The 27,775-nt window shown below is 44.6% G+C and overlaps 1 protein-coding gene across 2 annotated transcripts; it reads right to left on the bottom strand.

The window, feature by feature from the left end:
* On the bottom strand, positions 1 to 27,753 carry LOC138975262 (uncharacterized). Of its 2 annotated transcripts, XM_070347914.1 has the most exons (25): positions 27,617 to 27,753; positions 24,611 to 24,854; positions 22,225 to 22,436; positions 20,905 to 21,120; positions 19,643 to 19,840; positions 19,292 to 19,349; positions 18,738 to 18,993; positions 16,492 to 16,619; positions 15,787 to 15,860; positions 14,779 to 14,913; positions 14,091 to 14,258; positions 13,467 to 13,678; positions 12,927 to 13,244; positions 12,325 to 12,469; positions 11,612 to 11,829; positions 11,173 to 11,248; positions 9,702 to 9,865; positions 7,831 to 8,075; positions 6,673 to 6,833; positions 6,011 to 6,204; positions 5,514 to 5,610; positions 4,094 to 4,278; positions 2,936 to 3,133; positions 2,022 to 2,212; positions 1 to 981 (listed from the first exon to the last, which is right to left on the bottom strand). In XM_070347914.1, the coding sequence occupies exons 2-25, from the start codon at positions 24,833 to 24,835 to the stop codon at positions 706 to 708; spliced, it is 4,350 nt and encodes a 1,449-aa protein (XP_070204015.1). In that variant the 5' UTR covers positions 24,836 to 24,854; positions 27,617 to 27,753; the 3' UTR covers positions 1 to 705. The 2 variants fall into 2 exon arrangements, with proteins under 2 accessions (XP_070204015.1, XP_070204016.1); XM_070347915.1 differs by lacking the exons at positions 24,611 to 24,854; positions 27,617 to 27,753 and adding an exon at positions 22,945 to 22,973.
* Between the last annotated feature and the right edge of the window lie 22 nt (positions 27,754 to 27,775).

Below are 27,775 nucleotides of genomic sequence, written 5' to 3'. Positions count from 1 at the left end.
ATGGTTCATGTTTACTTTATTTCAGGAATAATCTTTTCCCATGTGAAATCCTCTACAAATCGTTTGTATGTAACTGATATGCATAAAAACAGAAACGTTTTTCATTTGACTTAACTTGTACTATTCACTCATGTAAAATTTTTCAATATTTACGTACATTTCACACAAAAAGCAATTTTTGTTCCCTTTTTGGTTAATAGGTCACTGTTAACTCAAACCCATATAAAACAAAACCATCAAATAAACGCTTAACTTTCACGCAAACACTAAATTACCATTCCGTAACACTTAGAACTGCATTTTTTCAGCAGCTACAAAGAAGATAAGGAAGATATTCTTCTGAGGTTAACGTTGTACGACCATTAACCATAAACATGAAAGAAGGAACATGGGAAACAGGTGGTGAAAAAACCCCGATACATCGAACAAATATGCAAGTACATGAGCACAGTAAAGGAACAAAGAAAACAGGCGGTAGGAAATATATCACACTTTGAATAAAAAGAAATTGATACGCATCCAACATCACAGGCAAAAGTACAAGGCAAAAATAGGTATGAAAACTCAAGCTTAATAAAACAAAAACGCAGAGAGGGAGTTGAAGGAGTGGAGGATTTTGGGGAGAGAAAACAAATATGTACAATAGATGGGTACAGAAAATCACACAAGTCATTGTCCAACACAGAAATCTCAGAACAGTTTGTCCTAGAACATTTTATCGAGCCACTCTCGCTCCCAGTTGTAGATGCGGGACTTGACCTTGTTCCGGGGGATGCTTCGCTCGGCGCTGCGACGGTGTCGCTCTGTTTCCATGGTAATCATAGTGAAGGGGGTCAAGGCGAAACGCGAGAAGCGAGGACAGGCCACTCCGGACCACGCCTCCAGCTTCCGTTGGATTGATGACGTCACGAGGTCCGAGTCGATACCGGCCGCCACTTGGAACTCTATCAGCGTGACGTTCTTGTTGTACACGAACAGAACCTGCATGGAGAAATGAAGATGGTCAGTGAGTTTTTTTTAATTTTTTTTTTTAACCTCAGTTGCATGCAGGTTTGCTACTACAATTATTATTATTTTATTTTATTTTCTTTTTTTTTTCTTTCGTGTGTGGCTTGGAGCACGATGGTCAATCAATCAATCAATCAATGAGTCTTATATCGCGCATATTCCGTGGGTACAGTTCTAGGCGCTCTGCAGTGATGCCGTGTGAGATGGAATTTTATACGGCCAGTAGATTGCAGCCATTTCGGCGCATATTTACCTTTCACGGCCTATTATTCCAAGCCACACGGGTATAGGTAGACAATTATTAACTGTGCCTAAGCAATTTTGCCAGGAAAGACCCTTTTGTCAATCGTGGGATCTTTAACGTGCACACCCAATGTAGTGTACACGGGGGGAGGTTCGGACACCGAAGAGAATCTGCACACAAAGTTGACTCTGTGAAATAAATTTCCGCCGAACCTGGGATCGAACTCACGCTGACAGCGGCCAATTGAATACAAATCCAGCGCGCTACCAACTGAGCTATATCCCCGCCCCAGTGGTCAGTGAGTTCATTGTGTCTAAAACAGAAAAAAAGAAGAAGACAACAACAGCAACAACAACGACTGTCGCTGAGTGTTAAAAAATAGTTTACCACACAATCAAAGTATTTCATTTTATTTTATTTTAAAAAGATTGAAGTAAGGCTCGAGAAAAGCTGCAACCGAGTCAACTCATCATCATCATCCTCATCCCCATCCTCATCATCATCCTCTGAAGACCATTAAAGATAACGCTACCAACATGCACAACACACAAACACACCCACACTCAAGCACGCACGCACGGATGCACGCACGCACGCACGCACACACGCACAGACACACACACACACACACACTCACGCACGCACGCACACACACACACATACACTCACACACACTCTCATACACTCACACACACACACGTACGCACGCAGAAACACACACACACACACACACACACACACACACACCCCACACTTAACAATGCCTGACCTTCAAGACGTTCCTCAGGGCATACGTGTCCTTCTCAGCCTCGATGTAGACGGTGACCTTGCCCTTGGCCCTGAAGGCCATCTCCTGGGCAACCAGCTCGAGCAGCGGGGTGGGGTTGATGTCAGCAGAGAACAGCGCCCTCTCAAGGGACTTCTTGGGGTTCGGGTAGTAACGGGCAGTCACTGTGGGCACTGGAAACAAAATGGTAATATCGTATTGTGTTGTCTGTACTTTGAACAACCTGGAACCACTGCTGGGTCTGCCCTTGAATGATATTCAAAGATGCTATATTCAAGAGGTTGGCCATACGCTTCTCTGAACTTTTATCTTGATAAACATTCTTGCAAATTCATCAAGAGTGAAGAAGCAGGAGTGTCCCTCACACACATATACTGTCGCCAGTACAATCATTCACTCCAAATAACTTATTGACTCACCAAAGAGTGAATAGACCGGAGTGTCCCACTGACTCACCAAAGAGAGAATAGACTGGAGTGTCCCACTGACTCACCAAAGAGTGAATAGATCGGAGTGTGTCTCTGACTCACCAAAGAGAGAATAGACCGGAGTGTTTCACTGACTCACCAAAGAGTGAATAGACCGGAGTGTTTCACTGACTCACCAAAGAGTGAATAGACCGGAGTGTTTCACAAACTCACCAAAGAGTGAATAGACCGGAGTGTCCCACTGACTCACCAAAGAGTGAATAGACCAAAGTGTCCCACTGACTCACCAAAGAGTGAATAGACAGGAGTGTCCCACTGACTCACCAAAGAGTGAATAGACCGGAGTGTCTGACTGACTCACCAAAGAGTGAATAGACCGGAGTGTCTCTGACTCACCAAAGAGTGAATAGACCGGAGTGTCTCTGACTCACCAAAGAGTGAATAGACCGGAGTGTCCCACTGACTCACCAAAGAGAGAATAGACCGGAGTGTCCTCCACACAGACATTGCCGTCCTTGCAGGCCAGGGCCTGGACAGTGGACAGTTCGGTGTCCGTGTTGAAGAAGGTGGTGACGTTCCTCAGGTCAGGGAAGGGGCTGGCCGCGCGCTCCACGTACTTGTGCACCAGGCGGGAACACGCCCGCACCTTGTCGTCAAACACCGAGCCTGGGGAATATGTCAACTTTTTGCTGATCATAATGTTATGTTATGTTTGGTCTTACATAAGATATTATTTTAAATATGAAAACATATTGCAACACTATTGGAAGTTCCTCGAAGACCTAAACAGAATTATTCAATTAAAAAATCTTACGCAATTTATGCTAAGAAAACAACAACCGCTTAAAAAAAAAGATGAAGCCTAGACAAAACCCCAGAAGTCATTAAACGAATTTGCAAAGAAGTGTAACTGTTTTACAAGAAGCTCTAAAAATTAAACTCGGTTTAATCATTTATCTGCGTTGCTGGAACAATGCGTACAGCGGTGGCCTGGTTTTGTAAAATGCAGTCTTAAGTGCTGTTCACATGGCAGACTTGAAACCAACTTTTGGCCAACTTTAGTCGTTTAAAAATCTTTCCTGAGTCGTTGAGGCCGAATCGGCGAAAAGTCTGCCTGATGTGAACAGCCCTAGCGAGTTAGAAACGATTTGGGCCAGACTCGTCAGCGACTCCAAAACTCAGTTGAGCACTACTGGACTCGTCAGTGACTCGTCAGCGATTTTGTCCAGACTTTTCTTATCGCGCTTACTGATTGGTTAGCTCTAGCCTTCCCTTCTCCGGAAAACAACGAGGACGACCGGACAATCCCGAAAGGCTTAGTCTGGGGAGAATCGCCGCTTAAAGGTAGTTTTCGCGTTCGTGCTGTTCACATGGGCAGCGATTTTGATTTGACTTGCCGCCGACAAAAAATGCTTGAAAGTTGGGCAACAGTTGTTTGCAAGTCTGCCATGTGAACAGCACTTTACATGACTAGTGTTCGTTCTTAATGATGCTTAAACAACCAGCAACAACAAACTGAATCACGAAGTAAAGTTCGTCAAAAATAGAAAGCCACATTGTATAGCTTCAGATCAAACAAACACAAACTTAAACGCGCGTTTGTGTAGAGAGAAAAATCTAACTCACCAACACCAGCACATCCGCCACAAATGTCGACCAGACACGCCCTGATTTCATGGATCAGTTCAAAGCGAGGCAGACGGCCATGACCCGCGGCTGACGTCAGCAGTTTCTGTAACGCGTCACCCGCCTTCTCCCGTGCCTCCTGGCTGTGACGACAGAACTCGGCCTGGTCCTCCACGTGGCAGTGGCTGCAAGCGGAACACGTTCAACATTGACATGTAACGGTGTTAGATAATACGGCTTATTTTCTTACATATTTCGTGGACATCTTTAACACAATTAGGCAGAGCACTTTGTTATGGTCTGAAAAATAAAGGGAAGTAATATAACGGTGCTGTAAGATGATACGGCTTTTTCTCTTACAGACTTGGTGGTAATCTTAAACAGGAGGGCTATTTTAAGATTTGGGACACGAGGGGACGCAACCCGCGCTCCACATGCATACGACATTTTCATAAGAGTAAGTGAGATTCATGCGGAGCCATACTCGGGGCACATGAAAAAACTCGTTCTGATCTCTTTGCATGAGATTGGTTCCACACACCTCTGACTTACTCTATTGCACACGTCGCATACATTTAGAGCGCTTACTGCCCTTTATTTCTCAGACTTGGTGGTGTTTCTGGTTGCTTGTCTTACTCTATTGCACACGTCGCATACATTTAGAGCGCTTACTGCCCTTTATTTCTCAGACTTGGTGACAGTGTTTCTGGTTGCTTGTCTTACTCTATTGCACACGTCGCATACATTGAGAGCGCTTACTGCCCTTTATTTCTCAGACTTGGTGGTGTTTCTGGTTGCTTGTCTTACTCTATTGCACACGTCGCATACATTTAGAGCGCTTACTGCCCTTTATTTCTCAGACTTGGTGGTGTTTCTGGTTGCTTGTCTTACTCTATTGCACACGTCGCATACATTTAGAGCGCTTACTGCCCTTTATTTCTCAGACTTGGTGGTGTTTCTGGTTGCTTGTCTTACTCTATTGCACACGTCGCATACATTGAGAGCGCTCACTGCCCTTTATTTCTCAGACTTGGTGGTGTTTCTGGTTGCTTGTCTTACTCTATTGCACACGTCGCATACATTTAGAGCGCTTACTGCCCTTTATTTCTCAGACTTGGTGGTGTTTCTGGTTGCTTGTCCTTTTCATGGATGCGGTGAACGGTCGGGAGGTTGTGCAGACACTGTCGAGCACTCTCAGTACTGGAAATCCCAGACCGTTTGCACAATTTGCTTGAAGGATATGCTTTGGAAAATTAGAGATAACGTACATCTGTTTTTGCTATTTGTATTTTGAATCGGTTGAATCTCAGTAGAAATGCATGCAATACATGTTAAAACTGGACAAGTCATTTTGCTTTATAATTCCGAGCTTAACGCTTTCGCCACAGTGACCGGACAGACGAGAAAACTGCATAACAACCTTTTCTGTCCCATCTGAAAGGCGAGGAACTCCAGGCCCGGGTCGAGTCGTCTGTCTTTGCACGAGATCTCGGGCACTGACTGCACCACCGGGCCACCTGGGCAGATGCAGGAAATGGTTCACGCTTTATGTATGAATACACACACGCAAAACTGGTCAACTGTCAAAGCTGATCTAGTAACAAAAATCTAATTCACAGTTTCTTGGGGATACGCCCTTGCTTTCTGGTTTCGTTCTTTTGGGCTTGCTTGCTTTCTTTCGATCTGTTGACTGTATATTTCTCCGTACTTAAGAACGTTAGAAAGATTTATTAAATTCGTGTTCATGCTGATTGAACATATTGCGCTGTAAGAGATACAAGCTGGCTATTGTGGTATGAAGTAATGTCAAGCTGTAATTAGCATTATCTAAAGAATAATCTAACCGTAGGCAGGCAGAGTTCATTCACACATGAACACAGCTACGATATTACCATAAAATGAACTGTATCCGAGTACCTTCAATCATGTTTTTCTGCAGCATTCTGACGTCATCACAGTACCCGGTGTCGCCCTCTTCCCACACCATGACGTAGACACGCTCGTGGCCTGGAATCAGAGGCCGGAAGTCAAGGTAGATCCGGTCGTCATGACAACCCAGGCCCACAGCTCGCATCTGAAGTCTGATCAGAGCTGGACATTCTCTCAGAATGCTGCAGAGGAAAAACAAATCATAAAATAAAGGTGCCAGATGTAGGTTAATAATGTGTAAGCGGTGCAGCTGAAAGACATAGGGTGGCAGCTGGCATTACAGCTAGTGTGATTCTCATTAGCATAAGTAACTTCTGGGTGCAAGTAGAAACCCTTTGCTTTGTAGAGCAGTGCTATGCGGGGACCTGTCATACACTGCGAATCCACACACCTGTCAGGATGAGTCACAAGACTGACACATGCCCCGAAATGTAATTGTATGTCCAGTCATTCAGACCACAAAACTGACACATTCCCCAAAATGTATGTCTAGTCGTTCAGACCACAACCAAATACTACTTCAGCTTCACAAAATGTACACGAACTATATCTTGACGAAGTAGACAAACACAACACAGGTAGATGAGATGACTACGAAACAATAGCAAATATATCCTGAATGTTTCGAGTTTTTGTTAAACTGTGCCCACCTTGTGGCGAGTGCCAGGAGGCGTTCAGGGGACGTGGTGTCCGCGGGTCGCACCTCCACGGCCTGCCCGGTCTGGAAGCGCCACAGCTCCTGGGGGTGACGCAGGTCGATGTTCTCCCGCACGTTGGCTGAACGCGTCCGGTACACCGAGTCTGGGATCATCTGGTGAAGACAAATGACATTAGTAATTACGATCGATACCTGGCAACATAGTTATTCGCAAACGACGGACTTTGTCGACTAACCATCTTGACAGACATCAAACACTCACTCAGTTGAGTATTTTACTTTTGTTCTCTCTCCATTTCATAATTATTTGTTTTTTCGTCCATTTATGGGTCGCTGAACTTAAAGGCACAGTAAGCCTCCCGTAAACCACCACAGAGCTCCCCGAGCGTCTAAATACAGTACAAGCATACTTCCATTTGAACGCTCACCGAACGGGAACATCCTGGCTGCTTTCTGTCGAGCGTGAGACATTTTCAAAGATCTTATTTTCGTAGACTTGTTCGTTAACAACAACGGCGCCTCGTTTTTGCGCTAGACCTAACTTTTAAAATCTAAATAATAAATTGACAGCTTGTTACACAAACATTCTTTAATCATAAAAGAATTCGTTTTTCATCAAGACAAGATCAGAACAATTCGAAGTTGTGAAAGTTTAAAAAAAAGAAAAGCCCGGAAGCAGGGTCACGCAAGGGTCGTAGCAGACGGTTTATCAGTGCAAATCGCCGTTCCTCTCAACAGTCAAAAGCCATCGCTAGAGTTCTTGTGAACCACAGCCGTTGTTTCGTGCATAAAAAACGTGCTATTGTAGATAAGCTCACATCGAGTCGCATTCATGACTAACTGACGACTGCATTGTGAAAAAGGAAAACTGGATCACACGGGTTCACGATGGCTCAGGGGTAAGATAAACCACGCAAAAATAAATTCTTTGAAAATTGTTCGCTCTTTACGGAGGGCACCTAGGATGTTCTCAATTGGTGAGTGTTTAAATGAAAGGGTGTTTGTACTGTGTGTAAAAGCCTGACTGTATCTGTGATGGTTTACGGGAGGCTTACTCTGCCTTTAAGGAAGTCCTGTTTTGTCAAAAAAGAAACGTGTCTTTATCTAACATTTCTTTTTTGTTGGTGCTCATGCCTCGATCACCTCCTACCTCAATCCTCCCCGAGAAGTCTTCCTGGGCCAGTTCGATGCATTCCAGCAGAGAGGGGTCCAGCCGGAAGTAGCGCCTGTCAGACGACATGACGTCGCGCAGACGCACGTGCTCCGAGAGGAGGGTGTCGGGGGGGAAGCCGCCATCCAGCAACAAGGGGACAACACTCTCGTCCACCAGGTGGCGCGGGTAGCTGTACTCCTCGTCGTCTGTCCCCACCGGGTACACTTCGGCCCGCGCCGGACCTTGGTCACACACATCATTGTTGATGAGAATCGTTATATGCACTCTCTAGTTTGTTAGAGGTTCACGCAGTCAGTTTTTTTTTATGTTACACATATACTGATACTCGCTCATTTTGTTTTTAATACGAAATGGTTAGTTTTTTTTATACTGTCTGGTTTGATTGATTTTTTGTTTATTTTTAACTCCTTCTGTCTTTATGTATATTCTGTAACTTCTAAGAAGTTTTGAAGTTCACATCCTGCCATACCTAGTTAAGGAGGATTATGTGAGCGCTTATCAGCTTGTTATACATTGTACTCCTTTTGAATAATGTTGCTGTTTTGTCATGCATATAAATATGAATAAAATGTATGTTTTGTTTAAACCAAAGAAAATCTATTGGGACATGTAATCAAACAAACAGTTTTAGTGTTTTCAGATGGTTCTCAAAAATGAGGTTTGTTACGTTTGAGTGGCATGTTGCCCGAAGGAAACATCTGTTTTCACATTGGCCATCTGATAGCTTAGAGAAAATGGTATTAGTCTTACATCAGGCGGTTTAAACCTTGGCAGAAAGAATTATCCCTCTCGATTTATACACTGACATACAGGCTTTTGATGTAATAAATTCAAGTGCAAGACCTGATGCGAGCCTGCTCGAGCTAGGGCCACGCTTTCCTGCCTAGTCAATTCTCAAAATTAATTCGTAAAGAAATTGTAGTTTTTGACCCTTTAAATGAAAGTCGATGAAACTTGGTTTTTTTTCAAACGGATAGTTGCCGGAGGTATGCCTGAAAGTCCTAGGGGCTCAGTGCACCTGGACGTGACAAGGTCAGTAACTTAAGCTCAAGACACACCCTCGATGTAGCTGGTCATGATGGTCTGGTATCCAGTCTGCGCTTTGACAAAGGCCTCCACACACACACACACACACACACACACACACACACACGTACGCACACGTACGCACACACACACACACACACGTACACACCCACACACACATACACACACACACACACACACACACACACACACACACACACACACACACACACGTACACACACACACACACACACACACACACACACACACGAACACTCCCACACACACACACACACACACACACACACACACACACGTACACACACACACACACACACACACACACGTACACACACACACACACACACACACACACACGTACACACACACACACACACACACACACACACACATACACACACACACGTACACACACACACACACACACACACACACACACACACACACGTACACACACACACACACACACACACACGTACACACACACACACACACACACGTACACACACACACGAGTACACACATACACACACACACACACACACACACACACACACACACACACACACACACACACGTACACACACACACACACACACACACACGTACACACACTCACACACATACACACACACACACACACACACATACACACTCACACACATACACACACACACACACATACACACACGTACACACACACACACACACACTCACACACGTACACACACACACACACATACACACACACGTACACACACACACACACACACCCACACACACACACACACACACACACCCTCAATGTAGCTGGTCATGATGGTCTGGTATCCAGTCTGCGCCTTGACGAAGGCTTCGACATAGGTGGCGCTACTGAAGGAAACAAAGTCAAAGCCTGCACACACCGCCAGACTCGCCAGGTCTCCCTCTCGGCCCGCGGGGGTCGTTGACAGCTTCACCGCTCTTGGAAAAAGTGGCAAAAAAAGATATCAGTCAGGACTGGAGACAACTGAATTCTTTAGCACTGAACTGAGAAAGGAAACACATTTGCATCGGTCTGGAATAGCGATACCAGCTGAAGAGACAATAACAAATAATACCTAACCATCGGTCTGGAATAGCGATACCAGCTGAAGAGACAATAACAAATAATATCTAACCATCGGTCTGGAATAGCGATACCAGCTGAAGAGACAATAACAAATAATATCTAACCATCGGTCTGGAATAGCGATACCAGCTGAAGAGACAATAACAAATAATATCTAACCATCGGTCTGGAATAGCGATACCAGCTGAAGAGACAATAACAAATAATATCTAACCATCGGTCTGGAATAGCGATACCAGCTGAAGAGACAATAACAAATAATATCTAACCATCGGTCTGGAATAGCGATACCAGCTGAAGAGACAATAACAAATAATATCTAACCATCGGTCTGGAATAGCGATACCAGCTGAAGAGACAATAACAAATAATACCTAACCATCGGTCTGGAATAGCGATACCAGCTGAAGAGACAATAACAAATAATACCTAACCATCGGTCTGGAATAGCGATACCAGCTGAAGAGACAATAACAAATAATACCTAACCATCGTTCGCACTGCTAAGGAGCTCAACAGGGTTTCAAACAGTGCTGGAAACACAATTGACTGGTGTCAGAGCTTCTGGTTCATCGCAGAATACAGAATCAAGAGCTATCATTACAATTAACACCACACCATGCCTCCTGCAAAGCTGGATACCTTATCGGCTGGTTTTGCAGCTTCGGATCTATAGCAGATTATACAGAAGACTTATTTTGTCGAGTACGGTTCCGATGCACTGGTGACAATGAATGGTGAACAAAAATGTTTACAAAACACACACTATTGTAAACTAGGAATTAAAACATATTCATATACACCACGCTCAAAATTACATGGCATTCATTGTGTATATGTTACGGTTAATCTGTGAAACCAGGGAATACGTGTATTAACTAAACTATTTTAGGTAATACATGAATTAACTGGTTTTTTCCCGTCAGTTAATTCATGTATTAACTAGTTAATACACGTATTCCCTGGTTTCACAGATTAACTGTAACATATATACAAAACAACACGCACACAAAAATTAAACATTTCATTTCAATGCTTGTTATTCTCGCAGGTGCGAGGAGATTGGTTCTGCATAACTTTCAATTACCCTTGTTGGGCATGTCGTGTACATTCAGGGCGCTTACGTCCCTTTGTTTCTTAGAATAATCTAAGCGCTCACCTTCCTTCGTGGTACAAAGACGTGGCGTATTGTGTGCTCTCAGTGGTCTCTGTGAAAGCCTGCATGACCCGAATGCCTGCAACACAACACTTAATCAACAACAACATGTCTAAAATTGGAGCATCTCAGGCGTATCAATTTTTACTGCTTGCTACTTTATCAGGCGTTTATGCCACGTTCTGATTTAAAAAACCAAATGAACTGCCGCCTAAACAGTACCAAAAAATCAACAAAAGAAACTTCCCCTTCTGAAAGAAAGACAGAGAGAAAAAAATTGCATTTTATTTGCTGAGACTTTGTCATTATTAGAGGGATGAATGATAATGACTTATGTTTGAAAATAATGTTGTATTTTCGAATTACCGAACGATCCACAATACATCTGAATATAAACTCACAAAAGCTTATTACAGACCACGTCAAAACTATTGTATAATACCTATCCCTTTTATCTCCGCCAGTTTCTGCAGTTTCCTCAGGCGGATTGCGAGACGAGGGGTCATCATCCGGGTACTGCACCAGTTCCAGGGTTCAAGGTCGTCAGAAGGTGAAGAGCACTGGTCTCGGCATGGCCTGCTGGGATGGCCGCACCACGCTGAACTTTGACCTTCCGGGTCAAAGGTTATGGAAGAGTCGGTGCGATTCCACTGGATGAGTCTAAGGGCAACAGCAACACATTATGATGTGCTACATTTAGAAAACACGTTTCCTGAAGGATTAGATAAGACGATCATTCGAGGAAGACACAAACTCTCAATAGAAAAAGGACACCATAGTTCCTCTCACACAAGATGCATGGGATAGTTTAATCACACCTCCATAGAATGAGCTTGAAGCCTCCCCCCATTCCCCACACACTGGTATGAGGATAGTTAGTTGGTGTAAGTAAGGTGGTCACTTCACTGTTAACACGGATGCGATGTGGATATCAAGTTTGAGAGCAGACACAGCCCTCGTCATTTGATAAGACAAACATCTTCAAGATGCATTGCAATTTTAAATAGACTAATTAATTGTTTGCTATGTCACCTTATTGCACTTATGGCATCAAAAATACCCCCCCACCCCCCAAGAAAAAACAACAACAACAACAACAACAGCGAACAATCACACACAACCATAAAAGAACACACACAAACGTATTCATCTTACGTGTGCATGTGACTTCTGTCCCCTCTATGCAAGGGTCGCTCCACAGGGCCACACCTGTGTGTCGGGCCACCTGTTTGTTGCGGCCAGCTGTCCCCCGCTGTGAAGTGAGGGGCTGAGGAACACTTGCCGGACAGAGCGCTCACATCTGCACATAGTATAGTTACACGAGGCTTTGTGGCTGATAGGTGTGATCATATTTTAGCAGTGGTGTTAAATAAATAGACAAACAGAATTCGAATAAGTACAATGGCTAAATGTGCGGAAAGATGGATCAGTCGGTATCGGCACTGGCTTGAAACCAGTTGTCCCTATCGGTGTGGGTTCAACTCCCACGTTCGGCGAGGGATTTATTTCCCAGAGTCATTTCTGCGCAGACTCTCCTCGGTTTCCGAAGACCACCTTTTGCACGCATGCACAGGATAAAGATCCCATGTTCACAGCGAAAGTCTCAGGGCAAGGAAACATAAATACACGTATGCAGGAAAAAGAGATAAACAGTTGGGGAGCGCCGTACACACACAAACACACACACACACACACACACACACACACACACACACACACACACACACACACACACACACACACAGCTACATCCTCACCCACAGTGTCCATCCCCTCCCAGAACATGGTCGCTCGCTCCTCCTCCTCCTCGTCTCCTGGCGACCACCCATCCTCAGCCACCGCGACCTTCACCCTGCTCTCGTTGCCCACTTGCTGCACAAGGTCAAAGCCAGCACACACTGCGAGTTGCCCGAGCCTGGTCAAGGTCATATTTTCAAGATTATCTTCGAGGTTGAGGTCGTTGGCGAGGGTGAGAGTGGCAGCACGACCTACTTTATACAGAGAGTCGTTGTCGTGGACACCGGTGGGGTTGACAGAGGTCGGTTCATCCCACGCCTCCACCGCCATCAGCTTCTCTGAAAATAAAAGATAAACGTACATGGTTAAACGTGATGTTAGTCCTTCGGTATGTTATGCACGTTCAGTATGCCGACGATTTACAGAGCCAAACACAAAAACAATTAGACGTATACAATGCGTCGATATAATAAGCAAGTTTGGTCTCAGGTTAATTTACAGGGTTTGGCAGACGTAAAAAGAGAGGGAGGCAAAGAGAATCAATCAGGATGTGGACTCACTCTCAGGCCATTCCACTCTGACGTAGTCGGCGAGCAACGTCATCGCAGCAGCCATTCGTGACGTCATTAATCTTGCAGCGCAAGTGCGCATGGCAGGTGTGTCCGTTGCATGCTGGGAACAGTTGTAGCAAGGGTCTCCTGAAGTAGAACACCAGGTGGCGCTGGCTGTGTTGTCCCGGAACACCACATCGTGTCCAGAAAACGGACGTAGACTGTTGAATAGAAGGAACAAGTCCGGGGTTCATATCAAATAATAACTTTTTAAAAGATACACTTTACACAATACGAACCGAATGCACACTGTCAGGCATTGAGCACCACGGAAACGGCCGAAAGAAACACAGACACTCGTATGAAATAAAACTGCTTGAGGTGAATCAGATTTTGTGTTTGGTGTGTCGCTGCTTTATAAATGTGTCTTAGTCTGGCCAAGAAAGAAACATAAGACGGCTAAAATATTCATTTACGGATGGTTGTTTATTTTCGTCAGTTTTCACAAACAGCAGGACTGAGTGGAATGAATGAACTCTGTCAATCGGAATCCAGTTCAGTGATATATTTAGATATGAGAACACTCCAAGAACAAGTCACTACTTTATATAATGTTGGCACTAGCAAATATACCTTAGAAAACTGAGGTCGTTTCTGCTGAAGGGAGTAACCTGTTGAGTTTTGTTCAGCGGCTCAGTGATCACGTCACTTGGACCGTGACATTTGGCGTCGCAGCCATGACCCAGGTCTTCGTCAATAAGGTGAAGGTCGCGAGTCATAGCAGGCTGCAGGGCCACATTCCTGTCAAATCCATCAAAAGAGCTTGTCAGAATGTTTAGCAAGCATTACATTTCCCAAAAATGATAAAAAGAAAATAACATACAAAATGAAACAAAAATTGAATCTTTGGTGGCAAGTGTGCAGATTCATCACCAAAACTTAATATCCAAACCAATCATTTTAACCTCTTGCGCGGGGATTGATAGCCGCCTCCGTCAGCAAAGTCTGTGGGAAACACAATCTACAGCGCTAACCAACAACTTTAATGCTAACAAAATGAAACATTACGGTAATCTTTTAATATAAACTTAGAAGTGTTTGAAAAAAATGAATTTGAAAAAGTTGAGAATATAACATTTACATGTGCGGGCAGCCGTAATCTGCTGAATTCCTTTCTCTTCCTTTAATCACTTCGTTCGTTTGTATAATTGTTAGTTTGTTTGTTTGTTTGCTAGCTTGCTAGTTTGCTTGGTTATTTACAGCACATCCAACAGTCCTGGTAAGGATCAATATCTGACACATTGATGTGACAGTGTCGTACCAGAGATGCAGCCCAAAGGCCACAGCGGTGAAGTCAGCCTTTCCGGTGTGCACGTGCGTGTCGACTGTCATGGCGCTCTGCACGCACCGCGACACGCCGGGAGTCGTCGACCTCAGGTGCACTTCTGGACGGACACTGAAACAAAATTCAACAGAAACTCTGTAGGAAACCAGGATCTCCCCAAACTGTGCGTCGCTGCAACTATGTAGGAAACCAGGATCTCCCCAAACTGTGCGTCGCTGCAACTATGTAGGAAACCATGATCTCCCCATCCCCAAACTGTGCGTCGCTGCAACTATGTAGGAAACCAGGATCTCCCCAAACTGTGCGTCGCTGCAACTATGTAGGAAACCAGGATCTCCCCAAACTGTGCGTCGCTGCAACTATGTAGGAAACCAGGATCTCCCCAAACTGTGCGTCGCTGCAACTATGTAGGAAACCAGGATCTCCCCAAACTGTGCGTCGCTGCGGCCTGTACGATCTAGACACCTTGCACACAAAAGGCAGGGTCCCAGGAACGTCTTGGTGGACCGTCTGTCAATAGCTCCAAACAAGCAAATTTTGAAAAAAAGAATGCTGGCAAATTTGACGTCAATACGACCAACGGACAATCGGTGTGTTGTCATTTAGACCAACCGCTAATAGTTCACTTGGAAGCGCTCAGTAACTTCCCCTATTAATTTGAGAAATGTGAAGAGGCAAACGGTTTCGTTATTCAAACGCTGCAGTGTCAGAGTCCCGCTTCTCGTCGTGCTCACAGTGTGTCAGTACTTTTGGTTTTCCCCATTATTGACATGTGAAACCCTTGGGGATTTATTTTCAGGCTGTCAGGGGCAAAAACATAAGAGGAAGTGAAGACAAAGACACAAGTAATGGAGAATTTAAATCTTTAGAAAACAAAATTAACCAAACACAGCGTTTATGAACTGGCCGTTCACACGCTGATTGTAAGGTATCTTACAGGATGAGAAAAGTTAATTGTAATTAGAAAAAGAATTCCAAACTCACGTGATTTCAACAGGAGGAGACAACTCTATGTCCACGTCGTGATAATGCCAAGACACCGCAGACGTGAAGGTCAACTACAACATACAATAGCACGAAACAAATGATACAAAATAATACAAGAACTTTTTATTTACTGACAGACAAACTTCGTTTTCACTTCCGAATAAATAGGACTACTAGCACTCGATTGCCTGTGTCGGCTACACCAGCTTTGCCTCATTACTATTTGCAAAACAAAATTCAAGTCGTTCCCATCACACAAAGCTGCATTGCTCAAAACCATGACATGCAAACACTGCGTCAGGATTGTAACTGACCGAAACAACATCTCAAAGGTAACTTGTATTCATACGAAGGTTCACAACGAAGTGTTGTTGTTGCTGCTGGATATTGGTTACCCCGAAATGCATTCTCCCCATTTCACACAGATTATAAAGTAGAACAAAACCAGACCAATCAGTGATATCGTTTGGCGACGACATTCGACAAAACGCCCAAAGTCCGTTCCAACTGTTGAAAAAATATATATCCATTATTTCAGTTGATCTGTGGCACTTTTTTCACGGCGGTGAGAACGTGACTGCAAAAAACTCGAGTGTACGTGGCAGTTTAAGCCCATGAACGCAGAAGAAAAAGAAGAAGAAGAAGAAGAAGAAGAAGAAGAAGAAGAAGAAGAAGAAGAAAGAGAAGAAGAAGAAGGACTACCTTTTGATAGATGCTGAAGTCGACGTGTGTCCTGTACGGACTTCGCAACGACTGTTCCCAGGGGTCAATCGTCCATTCACGTGACGTCACATCACTTCCGGCCTTGGTTACGGGGTCGTATTTCTGAGCTGTAAAAAAAATGAATGTAATTTCCATTACATAAAGTTTCAATATTCTTATTCATCTGGCTTATATCACCATACAGTACGGCGCTATCCTTTGTACCCCTACATGCGTCTCTCGTGCGTGTGTTCATGTTCTCCAAGTCTTGAGAGTTTTGCTATGAACTTTGAGATCCTTATCGTGTGCAAGACAAGCAGTCTTTTAGGTCTTCGTGACACACCTACAAAGAATCAGAAGCAACAAGAGGAGACAACTTACATGTTATATCTAAATAAAATATCGTTCCAGAAAGGATACAGAGATTTTAATTGCTGGCAGGCGACTGCTAATTCATGGAGGCAAAACATTTGACAGTGTAGAATCGGACAAACAGGTGACAATTATGAGGACGAAAGTGTTAAATACTGAAGCATATCTGGTTGGCGTACTGCACAATCTGGCACAGTCAATGTCCGTCTAATTTAGATTCCTCTGTTTTGCTTTTGTATCACTCCCCCCCCCTCCCCCCTCGATTTGTCCTTCCTGATTTATTATTGTCGTGTCCACCATCATGACTATGTGTGTAATATGTTGTGATGTCGTTTGGGTCTCGTCAAATATGCTTTTGATATGATGACTTCGCGCTCTAGTTGCTTACTATTAATTGTTGCATGTTATGTATTTTTGAATACAATGTTGTTTAAACCATAAGCAACACGTCCACTCACACGCAGTGAGGAAGCCAGTAGCATTGAAGGCTGTCCGGAGCGCGGCCTTCAAAACACCGTCTTTGACTGTAAACTCGCATGACAAGCAGTCTAATAGCTGATGATCACACGACTACAAAGAATCAACACTCACAAGCAGTGACGAAGCCAGTAGCGGATTTAATGGGGGGGGGGGGGGGGCGAAGGGGGCCCGGCCCCCCCCCCCCCCATTCAGGGAAAAAATAGAGAGAGAGAGCGAGAAAGAGAGATAGAGAGAGAGAGAGAGAGAGAGAGAGAGAGAGAGAGAGAGAGAGAGAGAGATGATTAAATGACAGTTTCTGAGCTCAAGCATTTTGCTTCCTTGAAAAACAAATTCCGGGGGGGGGGGGGCATGTCCCCGGACCCCTCCTGGCATGTTCGGGCGCTTCGCGCCCTCAATTCAAAAACGTTTGGGTGTGCCCCCCCTTCCTTAAGATCCTGGATCCGCCCTTGGCATTGAAGGCTGTCCGGAGCGTGGCCTTCAAAACACCGTTTTGACAAGCAGTCTAATGGCTCATCATCACACGACTACAAAGAATCAACACTCACAAGCAGTGACGAAGCCAGTAGCATTGAAGGCAGTCTAATGGCTCATCATCACACGACTACACAGAATCAACACTCACAAGCAGTGACGATGCCAGTAGCATTGAAGGCAGTCTAATACTGTAGCTCATTATCACACGACTACAAAGAATCAACATTCACAAGCAGTGACGATGCCAGTAGCATTGAAGGCAGCCTAATACTGTAGCTCATTATCACACGACTACAAAGAATCAACATTCACAAGCAGTGACGATGCCAGTAGCATTGAAGGCAATCAAAGGCCAAAAAAGAAAAATTTGTCTGTTTCTGGTAACATGGCTAAAAAAAATAGGGTAGGTAGGTAGGGATTTTTTTTCCCCCCCCAAATGTAGACCAATAAAACTAACTTTAAAAATCGCGCAAAGAGACTGGATTCACTATACATAGAGACAAGACACTCAACACATTTACAAATCTGTGACAATACAATACAATACAATACAATACAATAACTTTATTAATCTCTAAAAGAGAAATTACATTGCTGAGCGTTTGTGTCCGTAATAATAACATACATAAAACATTCAAAATAAACATTTGTTCTTTGTCCTGAGAAAATATAGACAAAGACTGAAAGAGTATGACATGTTTTTCTTTGTTTACCTGGTCTGATATTTCCATGATGAAACAGAAAAGAAGACTTGAGACATCTTACATCTTGAGGTTGGACAAATGGGAAAAATTTTTGAGTTTGGAAAAAAAAAGTTTAGGGTCGGCGCCAAAATTTAGGGTTGGTCGGGTGACCAGAAACAGAATTTTTTTTTTGCCTAATAGCTCATCATCACACGACTACACAGAATCAACACTCACACGCAGTGACGAAGCCAGTAGCATTGAAGGCTGTCCGGAGCGTGGCCTTCCCCGCACTATAGGCAGACACTGTGGCGGCGCTCAGAGCCGTGTACGTCACCCGCAGAAACACGGGTGGCAGACCCACTGTCTTCGCCACGGGCACCTTGAGGATTTCCTCGCTGGGTGACTGGTCAAGGGTCACGTTGAAGGTGGCGCCCAGCTCTTCTTTGAAACTGACCGTGGCGTCCGCTTCCAGTGTGGACTGAAGGTCAAACTGTGGACAGAAGGAAGGACAGAAGAGATGACAAGCAAAAGGGGTTCTAACGTTGGCTTCTGTCCCGGTCAAGGTCTAGGCTACGCGTCGGCCAACCGTGACTTGCCATTGGTCAAAATAGCATTTACATTTAATATTTAAGTTGTTTGTCGTAGCATATATCATTTTCCAAAGGAAACAGAGATTGTGGTTGCTTGGCAGCCGACGGCTAATTCATGGAGGCAGAATATTTAACAGTGATATATCGGAGACACAGATGACAATGATTAGGACGAAAGTGTTAAATACTGAAGCATACCTGGTTGACGTACTGCACAATCTGGGGCTGTCCGTCAATGTTCTTTATGACCAAGTCACTGAAACGGGGGTTCAAAAGATCAACAACGGAACGAAGTAAGCGCTCTGAATGTAGAACACAATGAACAGTAGCTTTAAAGTAGTTCGATCGTGGCATTGCTTTGTAACTGCCCTTTACTGCCGTTACTGACTAAAATCAGAGAAGAATTTCTTCATTGTAAAAAACAATCATATATGATATATCATCATTATAATTAGAATCTGCCATGTAGTCAAAATTGTAAGATAAAAATAGTATCAGAGCATAACTTCAGCAATCACAGTAATCCTCTATGAAAAGCCTGGTGCTCACAAGGTGTAGGACAGCTCGCTGTCACCGTCCAGCTTGTCCAGGAACAACACAAAGTCGTCATCCACGCCCTCTGCACTTTGACCCCGGGTCACGGTCAGGTTGACGTCACCCCACGTCTTGTGCAAGGCCAAGGTCAAAGGTTCCGTTGTGTTTGTGGAGGTGTCGCTGTCAGCTGCTGTATCGTTGTCACTTGCAGAGCTAGTGTGAGAAAACAAAGCTTCATTATCAGAGTTTGTCCGGCATATGCGAGAGAGACCACTCATGTCATAAATAAACCATATGCTAACACGTGCATATATCATGTCAATGAGGTCGTGACAAACTAAAGTAGTGCAGGAACTTCATTTACCACTGCTCATGATGACAAGGTCACCGAGACAAACGTCATTCTCGAAACACATTTGTTTCCTGTGGAAGTGACGCTACGATGTCCAGAGTGACGACTGCTTGCAATAATGTGTTTGCTTTTTTCCATGGTATAGCAAAAAAGTGTTTGTTCTGGGGAGAAAATTTGAAGCGATTTTGTTTTAAAAACAGCTAAATTGCATACTGATATTCTTAAATAAGTATAAAATAAATAAGAAATGAAGATCTCGTCACATGTTTTTTTATTTTATTTGTTAATTTTTTTTAAGTGGGAATCAGCTTTTCTTCTGAGATATTAGGGCTTACAAACGGGGGTGCCTTATTTTACATTCATAACGAACGTGTCTTACTTTACATTCTTAATATAACATCAACACTTTTTCAAAATATATATAAATCGTGCACAATAAAATAAATTAATCAATCAATGAATCGAAAAATGATAATATATCAATCAATATTCGTCACACGTTGTTGACCTAATTGTCTTGATTGCATTGCTTTGAAGTGGACATCTTTCTCCTCACAATTTTCCACTGACAAAATCATTTATGAGGCAATTAATATGATATATTGATGAAACTGTATATATATATATTCAATTAATTATGTCTTCAACATAATTAAGACATGACCCAGACTATGCCCTTTTAAAGAACCAGTTTTACAATGTGTGTTCTTAAAAAAAAATAAAATCTAAAGTTATGGTAGCCCCATCAATTTGTAAGTCTGTTCTGTGTTCTGAGAGCTTTAGCACCGAATGTCTTGCAGCCTAAAATTCACACTTTCTCAAAATGGCAGTTCTGCACAACAAGATTCTTAAAACTGTACATTCTCAAAATGTGAGTTTCTCAAAAAGACTGTTATGCAGAAGTTCGAAATAGCTCTCGTCGTACCTGTTTCGCTGTCCCCCGATGTTGAAGGGGATGGTGGTGGTGGTGTTGACGTGCCAGTCGATGTTGTTGAGGACGTTGGACACGAGGTTGGGCAGCGCGCGCCTGAAGCGTGTCTTCTTCTCCAAGATGGCGGCTCGGCGCGGGTCGTGCTTGCCGACCGTCCTGCCCGGCTCGTAGTGAAAGTAGATGTTGGCCTCCTCCAGCATGTCGAAAGGGCTGGGCGACAGATTGAAGTGGTGTTGGTTTGAAATACATTGTATTCAAAATACATGACATGTTACAATTAGCAGTCTACAACGAGGACACGAACTGAAGCAAATAAGCTTATATTACGTGACCAAAACATTACAATATTACACAAATCCCCATGGACCATGATGTTGGACTTGACAGGAATTAACCAGGAGAACATACACGTACATTCTTGGGGTGGAGATGAGTACTATAGCAAAACAGAGGAATCTACAGGGGTGGGGGTGGGGGTGGGGAGGGGGGAGGAAGAACATACGGGCAACCAAAAGGAAAGACTAGGATGAAAGCGCGAGGAAAAGAAATCAGCAATTCTGGGAGATGCAACATAAATATTCTAAAAAGATAGAAGTGGTGATAGTGTTTTGCTAGATATTTGCGATTCAGAATCGGGCTCTACGGTCACACAAGGCACTGCAGCACAACCACAGACTGACACAGGACGCATGGAGCATCGCCTCACGAGACGAGACTACGCACAACCACACACTGACACAGGGCGCATGGAGCATCGCCTCACGAGACGAGACTACACACAACCACACACTGACACAGGGCGCATGGAGCATCGCCTCACGAGACGAGACTACACACAACCACAGACTGACACAGGACGCATGGAGCATCGCCTCATGAGACGAGACTACGCACTAACAATGCATAATTACTTTCTGTTTAGTACGCACATTAATTTTGTGGGGATATTTTATAGACCAGTGTTCGTGTTCGTTTTTCAGTGACATAATGAACATGTTACTACTTGTCATACAATAGGACATGAATACTTGACGACCACTGGAGTGACATAATGAACATGTTACTACTTGTCATACAATAGGACATGAATACTTGACGACCACTGGAGTGAAAGACTCGAACCCGTTAACAGAGGATTACATGGCCAGGGCTGAGTTGCACAAAAGCGAAACTGGGTCCCACCCAACTAGGTTGCACGCAGAAGCGGGGTCAGATTGGTTAAAACTGAGAGTTGGTTCCCGCTCAGTTGGGTGGGACCCATTTTTGCTTCGTGCCCAGTACGCTTCCAACTAAGCTACTAATTCTATTGCTCACCCGGCCGGCACGTGATGTATTGTGACCTGCCCCTCTAGGGGGAAGAAGATGGAGGCGATCTTGACGTAGATGCCCGTACCCTGGGGGTGTTGTCGGGTGGCGTTACACCCCCACTGTGGTCCCCCCAGCACCACCTGGTCCACCCGCCACCCGCCAGCCAGCGAGGTGTCCGTCATCAGCAACATCAGTCTGTCGCCCGCACACGCCACCCGCTGTGAAGATGTACATCATATGTTGAATATACGAAATTCTCGTAAACAGTACATTTGATTTGGTGCATGAGTGTCTCTGGTTTGGTTTACAAATGTTTTGTTTTCTCCAGTTTTGGTTACATAGAATCGTTGTACAAGAAGAGCATATAAAACGATAACAAGCAAAAAGGTATAAACAATACACATTTACAATTACAACATGGCTAACACGCGATACAATCAGCTCTGAACATCTCTCATTTTAACATTTATCACGGATGTCTTGTTTACATTCCTTACTTCCTGCAACTCTTACCCTAAGCAACACTCAGAGATAAGTGATCTACCGCCGTTATTATGTGTCCGTTGTGCATCGAAGTTCTACTGAATGGTTTGTTTTGTCCACAACAAAACGTTCCATAACATTACCATTCTTGAGTTTAACACAATCAATTCTGCAGTCCCGCTCTGACCAGAGAGCAGTCAGCCTGTTGGTGTTAAATGAGCTTTTGTTATTACTTCACTTTACCTTGACTTGAGGCATGGCATCCAGGTCGACGATCTATCACTACACATTACCATGACTTGAGGCATGGCATCCAGGTCGACGATCTATCAGTACACACTACCTTGACTTGAGGCATGGCATCCAGGTCGACGATCTATCAGTACACACTACCTTGACTTGAGGCATGGCATCCAGGTCGACGATCTATCAGTACACACTACCTTGACTTGAGGCATGTCATCCAGGTCTACGATCTATCAGTACACACTACCTTTACTTGAGGCATGGCATCCAGGTCTACGATCTATCAGTACACACTGCCTTGACTTGAGGCATGGCATCCAGGTCGACGATCTATCAGTACACAATACCTTGACTTGAGGCATGGCATCCAGGTCGACGATCTATCAGTACTCACTACCTTGACCAGGGATCGCGCTAGCTTTTTAAAAAACGCGTAAGTCATACGCAACGAAACGAAAAGAACGCGTCACGGACCAATATTTTTGCGTACTACGAAAACACGTACAGACACAAACAAAACACGCACAAAAGACTTAAAGACACTCCTTACCTAAACACGGCGAGCTTTCCTGTCGAACTCCGCGCACGCCTGTCGAATAACACCCCTGCTGTCTCCAACCTTCGGGCCTTGCGAGTTTGTTTCCCGCTCTAATACGACTAGACACACTTTCCGCCTTTTGGAAGCGCGAGATGGGAGAGCAGCTAATGTCTGTTTCATTATCCGACAAGACATTATCTGGTAATACCCTCGTTACGTTCGTTTGCGATACTTCGATGCAAAAAGAAACGGACTTTAGTTTTGACGCGCAGATTTCATGTGTGTCGTCACTTCTCGAGCCCTATAGTCAGTTTCAGGATCGGGTGATTATTAAGTCAGAGCAAAAGCGCTGCGTGAAGACAAGAAAAAGTTACAATATTTTTGCGTATGGCTTACGCGGCGCGGCGAAAAAAACGCGTCAGCGACTTTTAAAATGCGTCAAATACGCAAAAATCGTGCGTAAACGCGATCCCTGCTTGACTTGAGGCATGGCATCCAGGTCGACGATCTATCAGTACACACGACCTTGACTTGAGGCATGGCATCCAGGTCGACGATCTATCAGTACACACTACCTTGACTTGAGGCATGGCATCCAGGTCGACGATCTATCAGTACACACTACCTTGACTTGAGGCATGGCATCCAGGTCTACGATCTATCAGTACACACTACCTTTACTTGAGGCATGGCATCCAGGTCTACGATCTATCAGTACACACTGCCTTGACTTGAGGCATGGCATCCAGGTCGACGATCTATCAGTACACACTACCTTGACTTGAGGCATGGCATCCAGGTCGACGATCTATCACTACACATTACCATGACTTGAGGCATGGCATCCAGGTCGACGATCTATCACTACACACTGCATTGACTTGAGGCATGGCATCCAGGTCGACGATCTATCAGTACACACTACCTTGACTTGAGGCATGGCATCCAGGTCTACGATCTATCAGTACACACTGTCTTGACTTGAGGCATGGCATCCAGGTCGACGATCTATCAGTACACAATACCTTGACTTGAGGCATGGCATCCAGGTCGACGATCTATCAGTACTCACTGCCTTGACTTTGGCCAAAGCATCCAGGTCGACGATCTATCACTACAAATTACCTTGACTTCGGGCAAAGCATCCAGGTCGACGATCTCAGCCAGCGTGCCTTCACTGTGGAGCTGGAACTTCTCCCCGCTCTCCTCCTCTGCCTCGTCCACGTGGTGCTTGAACCTCTTGTCCTTGGAGGCAGCGTGGCTCAGTGGGCAACACAGCAGCAGTAGGCAGCACAACAACAGCCCTGTTCCCAGAGGCCCGGAGGTCGAACACGACCTTGCGGTGGCCATCTTGTGCGCAGGATTGTGCCTGTGAGATTAGAGTGTTTTTGGTGTCAGTTTTAGGGAAGGTATCGAATCGCTGGTTAGACTTGAGATGGGTTGGGGTAGGGTTGGGGAGGGAGAGAGAGAGAGAGAGAGAGAGAGAGAGAGAGAGAGAGAGAGAGAGAGAGAGAGAGAGAGAGAGAGAGAGAGGGGGGGGGAGTGAGAGAGAGAGAGACAGAGACAGAGAGAGAGGGAGAGGTGGGAGTGAGAGAGAGAGAGAGAGAGAGAGAGAGAGAGAGAGAGAGAGGGGGGGAGAGAGATATATATCTATATCTATATTTGGCTTGTGTGTGTCTGTCTGTGTGTGTTCGCTATGCACGGCCAAAGTTCTCGATGGATCTGCTTCAAATTTGGTGGCCATATTCAGGTAGACCCCGGACACAATCTGGTCGATGAAAATTTTCAACACGTGCTCTCAGCGCGCAGCGCTGAACCGATTTTGGTTTTTATGGTTTTTCTGTACATCCATTCCCAGTAACTCTTCTTTATCTTCTCCAGTGTTTTGCGCGTTTATCTCCCTTCCTTCGTGTGGCGTCAATCGCGTACGGTGCGCCACTCACCCGGCGAAGCCGGCGTACGGTGCGCCACTCACCCGGCAAAGCCGGGTATTCGCCTCTACTTCTTCCCGGCAAAGCCGGTACCCGGCGAAGCGGGTAATCATCTAGTATATCTATATATATAGAGAGAGAGATAGAGAGAGAGAGAGGGGGAGAGAGATAGAGAGAGAGAGAGAGGGAGAGAGAGACAGAGTGAGAGAGAGAGATAGAGATAGAGAGAGAGAGACAGAGTGAGAGAGATAGAGAGAGATAGAGCGAGAGAGAGAGAGAGCATCGAGAGAGAGAGAGAGAGAGAGAGAGAGAGAGAGAGAGAGAGAGAGAGAGAGAGAGAGAGAGAGAGAGAGAGAGAGAGTTATGTTAAAAACAAACGGCAGTAATTATTGCAAAAAGTAAAATCAGACAGGAAGACAAATTGATAGCCGCATTGTAAACAATATCCTGCATTTAAATAGCCTACTAAAATTACCACACAGACAGACCTATGGTTTACCCTCTTATGTCTCGATCCATCGGACAGCTAAATTGCTGCAAGATTAGACAGAGCAATAATTTACGCAGCCGTATGCACTTAATGAAAACTTCAAGAATGTATTCAAGTCACCGATTAAAACTGAGGGGCAAAGTGTGCGCACTAGCAGCGCTCACCAGGGGCGGAGCAGTTAAGCCTGAGGGGGGGGGGGGGGGGTTACAATCTGGGGTCCAGGGGTCGGTAGAGGTGGAGAAGTTGGGGAGTCTGGAGAAGCTGAAGAATTGTAGCTATCTTAAAAACAATTTGTGGCTTATCCTTGATTTTAAACATGATCAACTGGTGTCAGCAGCCACTCATTATTTCTTTTAAAGTTAGTATTAAATAATGGCAATGTATCTTCCATGATATCTGCTCCCGACATCATATAGTATGGTTAGAAGAAAGACATGTCGCATAGGAGTGGCAGTTAAAACTGTACAAAAATGATACTGATTAAACAATTAACACTTCCCCCGGCTTTACAGACAGAAACAACAAAATTCACAAACAGTTTTTTTTGTTTTTTGTTTTTGATTTTACAGCCGAGGGAACCGGAACCCCTGTAACCACCCCCCTAATCCGCCCCCACTCACACACAAGTCCTTTACCTACAGAAATAAAGACGAAAACAAACCTCAATGCGTCCTTACACAAACAACTCACACACGGGTACAAACACTGCAAATCAGGACTGTTCTGAGGAACCTCCCGACAAAACATTTCCCATAAAAGGGTCCCTTCTGTGAATACACTGGCAGCGATTGAATAGATATCAACTATTTTTGCCGAGCGAGCTCAACACCCTTTGTGTGTGTTCCATAGACCACAAACCGGTTCAAAGAAGATCTCCTATGTTTATTTACTGCTTCGTCTCTATCGCGTGTTACGTTCACCTTAAAATCTCTGAATGCATTGCAGGAATTTATTGTTTATCGGTTCGTCTATTTCTTTTTCCATTGGACTGTTTGTCTACTGCTGTTTTTTTGTCCACATTAAAGAGGCGATTACGTGCAGGTGTAAGTTAGTGTGTGTAGTGTGCGGTGTGTGTGTGTGTGTGTGTGTGGGTGTGTGTGTGTGTGTGTGTGGGTGTGTTGGTGAGTGCGTGCGCGCGCGCGCGCGTGTGTGTGTGTGTGTGTGTGTGTGTGTATGAGTGTGTGTGTGTGTGTGTGTGTGTTTGTGTTTGTTTGTGTGCGTGTGTGTGTGTGTGTGTGTGTGTGCGTGGGTGCGTGCGTGTGTGTGAGTGCGTGCGTGTATGAGTGCGTGCGTGTATGGATGCGTGCGTGCGTGTATGAGTGTGTGCGTGTGTGGGTGTGTGTGTTTGTACCCCATATACCTCTTTTTTAACAGTTTGGTGCGAGGTGTTTTAGACCCGTCATCTGTCACATACCAGTATGTAAGCTATCCTGTCAAGATACATCGTATTAAGCCTTCCATTTGTCCGAGGAAGAGATACAAACGGTATATCGATATCTGTCTGTACGTTATAGTTGCATACGGGAGATTTTCTCTGAATAATAACGTCCTTTAACTAACCTTCCCTCGCATGCTTTAAAATTTTTTTTTTATTAATAGTTTTGTTACTCTATATTGTCAATTATCCTTTTTCATTAATAATATAATATACATGCAACTGGAAACAGCGTCAAGCAGTACAAACATAACAAACAACAACATCATACTTACTTCCTGAATGGCAGTCCCGGCGCACTTATCTCCTATCTCCACCAGCGCACGGAGGGAAACCAGGAACTGTGCACACAGACACGCACACAACCTTTGACAGTGTCGCAGGCAGAAAACTTTGCGGACCGCTTGCGTTTTTCTCATGAATACTTAGCCCCG

This window comes from Littorina saxatilis, linkage group LG9 (assembly GCF_037325665.1).
Source record: "Littorina saxatilis isolate snail1 linkage group LG9, US_GU_Lsax_2.0, whole genome shotgun sequence".
Lineage (NCBI taxonomy): Eukaryota > Metazoa > Mollusca > Gastropoda > Littorinimorpha > Littorinidae > Littorina > Littorina saxatilis.
This window is presented reverse-complemented; position numbering and strand designations above follow the sequence as displayed.

Coding starts and splice junctions, on each gene's coding strand:
- LOC138975262 (XM_070347914.1), bottom strand. CDS start 24,835: ATGGCCACCGCAAGGTCGTGTTCGACCTCCGGGCCTCTGGGAACAGGG. Junction 6,205..6,672: donor CTCCTGGCACTCGCCACAAG/GTGGGCACAGTT, acceptor TTTCCTCTGCAG/CATTCTGAGAGAATGTCCAG. Junction 982..2,021: donor CCCTGAGGAACGTCTTGAAG/GTCAGGCATTGT, acceptor TTCTCCATGCAG/GTTCTGTTCGTGTACAACAA.